The sequence below is a fragment of the Acyrthosiphon pisum genome, chromosome A2 (genome assembly GCF_005508785.2).
Source record: "Acyrthosiphon pisum isolate AL4f chromosome A2, pea_aphid_22Mar2018_4r6ur, whole genome shotgun sequence".
Lineage (NCBI taxonomy): Eukaryota > Metazoa > Arthropoda > Insecta > Hemiptera > Aphididae > Acyrthosiphon > Acyrthosiphon pisum.
In genome coordinates this window covers 85,353,736-85,359,696 of record NC_042495.1, presented here as the reverse complement: position 1 = coordinate 85,359,696, position 5,961 = coordinate 85,353,736, and the positions used below count along the sequence as shown (strand labels likewise).

Sequence of the window (5,961 nt, the reverse complement as noted above, 5' to 3'; positions counted from 1 at the left end):
ATCCTATAAGGAATCTTGTATTACATTTTAAAATCTTAGTTCTAAAAAGAAAAATTTTTACGAATTATTAACTCAAAATAATTTGCTAATTTTCGTGATTTTTACATATTTTGTAAATTTTTGAACTTTAAATGCTAATAAAAAAAAACTGTGACTAAGGATTTTTAATATTTTTCAAATGTCATTTTAACAATATAGTAGGAGCCTTGTATTAAATTTTCAAGTATTTTTACTCAACAAATAAAGTTTGGCTGTATTTTATTGATATTTTTAGAAAAAAAAACTAATTAAATTGGAAACTGAAATTGTCCGTAGACAGCTCAAAACAAATCAAAATATTTTGAAAATTTTATCATGTATAGAAAATGGAAATATAAACAAACAATGAACATTTCATGAATCTACAGTCATTCGTTTTAAAGTTACACCAAAAACCAAAATCAATTTTCTCGAAGACAGATTTTGCGTAAAAATGCCAGTTTTTCCTTAATTTTTCTTTTGTTTTTCACGGCGCTTTTGAAAACTATTGGAAAAATTTTACTTTTGACCCCCCATAGTACCAACTAGATTCACTTTTCTATCAGAAAAGGTACTGTTGAAGAAAATCCAAGCACTTTTACTGTCCTAAAAGGTGATGACAGACACAAAAATAAAAATTAAATTAAAAATTAAAAAATTAAAAAACACACATCATTGTAAAATCAATACATTCCACTCAGAATCTAAAAATTGTATGTTGATCATAGAACCACTTGTTAACATTTTTAAGGTTCCATGTGAAAACCTATAGATGATTTGACGAGCACACGTTCAGTAAATTGAAGATTGTGAAGAATTGTTTACGTTCTACTACGGGAGTAGATCGCTTATTAAATTGTAACAAATATTTAACTGATGAAATTTATATTAATCTTATGGTGAAACATTGGGCTCTTCTTAAAGAAAGACGACTTAATATATAATAAAAATATTGTAATTTAGCTTTAAAAAAAATATTCTTTTTAATAAACACTGTCTAATGATTTAGCAACTTGCATTAATGGGCCTCGCTACTGCCGTCAATTTTAGCTGAAAAGAACAAAAGTATTGACAACATTTAAGTTAGTTATCGTTGTCTGATTTTGATTCTAAAAAAAATTTAACTCACCAGAAAATTTTCTATAGATCCTACGAAGCACTTTGTAAAATCTAAATTTTATATTATTGTGAACTGTAATTGAAAACTTGAAAATATTTACTATTCGAATCATAATTAAAATTAAAATTAATGTTAGAAACGGAAAGTGTTTTGTACGATCTACAGACATTTTTCTGCTGAATTCAAATATTTTTTCAGAATCAAAATCAGACAACGTCAACTAACTCTAATTTTGTCAAAATAAATGTATGTTTTTGTAAAATTCTTGTACTGAAATTGATATGGTCATCGAGTTATTGACATGTGCATGCGCGTACGAGAGAGGATACCCTTATTTAATTTCACTCACACTAATAATCATTTACAACTAATACATAGATCTCGACTCCCGACTGGCTATGACAAGATTAGCCTAAATGCTGCCCCTTAATTTATTTAGTAACTTATTCAACCTAATTGGGGATATTATTAATTCATTGGATAGTATCTCAATGAATAACGATACAAATATCCTGTTTTCATGACACGAACAGGGTAGATGTATCTATTAAAAATCTACTTGAAGCATGTAAATTACGAGAGTCATTGAGTATGTTGAATAATATAGTCGGAAAATCACTTAATTTTCAGTCGGCAAATTATAATGAATACAACCCCCCTAAAAAAATGTATAGCGCCGGCCCTGGAAGAATATTACTGGTTTTTAAATATTTTGTGTATTACCAACTCAGCGTATATTGTTGTTTGCAAAATCAATAAGACTTATTTCTGATTTCATTACCATATAAAATATGATGAACTAATAATAATTTTATATACAACATTTATTGTTCACACATATCAATCAATATGTTTAACAGTCAAACATTTCATAAAATTAATTAATTTACAAAAATTATAAGTCATCATCTTCTTCAGAATCTGACACTATTCTGGATTGTCTTTTCTTTTTTGTGTCCATGTCTGAACTATCATCTTCAGATGAATATATATTACTTTTATCTACTGTAAAAAAAAAATTGTATATATATATTAATAATAAATAAAAATATACTAATATACATATTTTATTTGTTTAACAATTATTAGCAAAAATACTATCTAGTTTTTGTTAAGTGAGTATGAAAGTTAAGAGAATGTTACACCCACATGCGTTGTTTCTGTCTTACAAACGCATAACATAGCAAACTGTGCCTCCTAAATAACTTTGTTATGATTAATATTGGTGCAAATTGTTCTATTATCAAATTTTGAAATAAGAATAATATTATCTATACCCTGATCCAAAAGAGAACGGTCACTTTTTGCGCATAAAACTGATGGTTGCGGCAGTGCAAAGGCCAAACTTTTCGCCCACCTTGCTAGCCAACGATTGTCAACTTCTTCTAGAAACGTCAGCTAGCAAGGTGGGGGAATTTTGGCCTTTGCACTGCTGCAGCCGTCAGTTTTATGCGCAAAAAGTGACTGTTCTGTTTTGGTACAGGTTATAGTGAACCTCATAGGTTTTTTTTTGATTTTAATTTTAAGACAAGTTATGTGTATATTAAAATGCAAAAACAATTTACAATTTTAAAATACACATAAATTGCTTTAAAATTAAAATATAATAAAAAAACCCTATGAGGTTCACTATAACAATATACTCACTTCTAAATTTGATAATAGGCCAATTCACTCCATTATTAATCATAACAGAGTTAAATGGATTATTAAGAACATACAGTTTGCCATGTTTTACATGTTTGTAAGACAGAGACAGCGCAAACGGGTTTAGAGTCTTCTTAACAATATAAATTGAGTAATCTATGAGAAAACTCACTTTTAGACACGGATTTTTTGTTAAATTTGTTTTTGATAGCAGACAAGGATATAGCATTTTCATCATCGGATCCATCTTCTCTTTCAGGTTCTAAATATGAGGAACTGAGATTACTATTCGCTCCACGTTCTCTAGCTCTTTTCACTTTTGTTTCTTTACGCATTGATTGACGTAACTTTTCTTCTTCTCTCTACAATAGGAATTAAAAAGATCAATTATGTTATACTATTTTAATATCAACGATAATTTAGTATAATGATAAAAATTAAAAGAAGATATATATTTATGTTTTTAATATTTTTTATAAATGTAATATACTTAATATATTATATAATGATACTAACTTTAATTTTTTCATATCTATTAGCATCAGGATCAGCTCCAACCTGAGACAATACTTTTATGCCAGAAGATTTTTGTGATCGGTCAGCTAAAGACAAAGTGATTTTACGATGGGTGAATGATTCGGTCGAGTGAGGTCTGAATGACAATTTTGTACGAAATACTGCTTGACCTTGTAAACCAGTTCCTTGGCGAATGAATAAATGATTATGGTCACCCTATAAATATTATTTCACTATTAATGAACAACACATCATATTGCAAAAAATTAATATTTTTTTAAATTGAACAAGTACATAATTATGAAAAATTAAAATTAACTAATTATTTTTTTATAAAAGATATTTATAAAAATAAATTTAAATAATTTACCACCAAAGGCTGTTTGTAAACGTCAAAAATTTCTGAACCCAAATGTAATGACATACTACCATCAGACCATTTAATTACTCTAGTATTGCTTTCTTTTACTACATTTCCATCTTTGTCAAAAACTTCACGCCATCTTATAGTATTCTCCACCTTCAATTTTACTCTAAAAACAATTTTATACTAAAATAATTAGTAATTACACTAGATTTAACAAAATACTTTAGTGTAGGCATGTAACCAATTTTTTATACAAATTTTTTTAATAAAAGAATTCAAACTGAAATTTGCGAACTACCTACCATAAATTTGATATTTGCACTAAATGTTTTAAATTAAATTAGATTTAACAAATAAACAAATAATAGATGATTACAAAGATGTTTGTAACAACATACCTTGCTCGACCTTCTTCGTCCAAAGTTTCTTCTTCATCAATCTCATCTTCATATGTTTCTCTATCATATGGTCTAGTTTCAACAGACAAAAAGTTGGGCAATTTCACAAAATGCAAATCACTTCCAAGATCTACAGATATTTTTGGTATCTCAACAGCTATCCGTCTTTCTGGAATTGGCTCTTCCACTTCTTTTTCCTTTTCTTCTATCTTCTCATTATCATTATTATCATCATCATCATCCCCGCCACCACCACTTTTATTGTCATCATTATCACTTTTATCCCGATCCATGTCATCGTCACTCATTGCTCTGGGTGTCTTGGGTTGCTCTTCATCAGAACTTATATCATCAGCTTCGCCAAACAAGTCATTTTTTTTAGGAGCTGTAACAGATTACTTAGTATAAAATCAATAACAAAAAATATTATTAAATTTATTGACTAATTATAAACTTACATTTTTCTGAAGCTTCTGAGCCACTTTTTTTTATTATTTCTTCTTTATCAGATGATTCATTGCCAGATACACTAGAATTTTTTCTAATTGGTTGTCGTTTTTTCCTACCAATCATAGAACCATCACTATCATCAGAATCACCTTGTTGATTTTTTGTTACTTCTGGAGACGATGAGCGTGATTTTTTTGATGCAACACTTTTTGGACTTGCAGAACTTGATTTTGATTTGTTACTTTTAGATGAAGCTCTACTGCGATTTGTAGAACGGCTTGCATGGGATGAGTTACTTTTGCCACTCGCCACTGACTGATTAGATGTTACTGAACCAGCAGGAGTTGCTGAACGACCCGATACTGCAGACGCAGCTGATACTGCAGATGCAGCTGATACTGCAGATACAGCTGACACTGCAGATACAGCTGATGCTGCACTAGAAGCCCTACTATTTGGTGAGGGCGATCGAGATCCAGCTAGAGATTTTGAAGGACTTTTGGATGGGGATGCTGAACGTCCTGAACCAGATGGACTCCTAGAACGAGACCTAGATGCACGGGAAGCAGGTGAAGCTGCAGACACAGGAGATGCACGAGACGAAGGAGATACTGGTGATATAGGAGATACAGGAGAAGCTGGTGATCCTGGTGAACCTGGTTCAGATCCCGATGGAGAATTAGCTCGAACTGGAGAAGCAGATCTGGACGATTGATTGCTGCTATTTGCTGACGAAGAACTAGACACAGACTCCGAGTCACTGGCATCTGGAAAGTAAAAATCAAACACAAAGCGGTTAATAAACACAAGAAGATCGATGAATCAATTGTTATACAAACCATAATGGGTTTATCAATTATTATGAATACCATACTATAGAAACATTTAAACTATTATAATTAATGGTTTGCCTTACCGTTGTTACTCTCGTTGAAGTTGACCATTTTGACCGGTTTCGGGAACTTGGGAAACTAATAACTATGGTGGACCAGACAGCTTCAAACACTCGACCGATCAACAGTTTCTAGTTCTGGAACGAAAGTCACGTTTAATCAAAACATTTTTCAGAGAATTAGTAAAAGTTTGAGAGCGACGAACATAACATGAAACACAAAACTCGCGACTCACATGACACAACACATTATAATCATCATATTATTACCTATATACCCATTATTTTTTATTTTGTTAATTTATTTAATGTTTTCTCTTGACGCTTCGCTTGATTTGTTTTCGTTGTCATTATCACATGTAACGCCGAAAAGATAAGACGCGCATTGTTGCGACCACGAACATACAATAGTATAGGTTGCGACTATGTTTCTCGAACGGGAGGACGTCACAAAACAAATAAGACCGGTTTAAAATTATCCAGCACATTATCCCGCACTGGGATGATAAACCATCACGATTAAAGATATACTGGTTACACATCGAGACTGTAT

At 30.9% G+C, this 5,961-nt stretch overlaps 1 protein-coding gene across 4 annotated transcripts; it reads right to left on the bottom strand.

Moving 5' to 3' along the window:
* Positions 1-1,943: 1,943 nt before the first annotated feature.
* On the bottom strand, positions 1,944-5,792 carry LOC100168721 (another transcription unit protein). Of its 4 annotated transcripts, none has more exons than XM_008191937.3 (8): positions 5,679-5,792; positions 5,433-5,546; positions 4,525-5,283; positions 4,067-4,451; positions 3,672-3,834; positions 3,302-3,517; positions 2,958-3,147; positions 1,944-2,143 (listed from the first exon to the last, which is right to left on the bottom strand). In XM_008191937.3, the coding sequence occupies exons 2-8, from the start codon at positions 5,458-5,460 to the stop codon at positions 2,034-2,036; spliced, it is 1,851 nt and encodes a 616-aa protein (XP_008190159.1). In that variant the 5' UTR covers positions 5,461-5,546; positions 5,679-5,792; the 3' UTR covers positions 1,944-2,033. The 4 variants fall into 4 exon arrangements, with proteins under 4 accessions (XP_008190159.1, XP_008190158.1, XP_008190160.1 ...); XM_008191936.3 differs by having other exon boundaries at positions 5,615-5,754; XM_008191938.3 differs by having other exon boundaries at positions 5,645-5,742.
* Between the last annotated feature and the right edge of the window lie 169 nt (positions 5,793-5,961).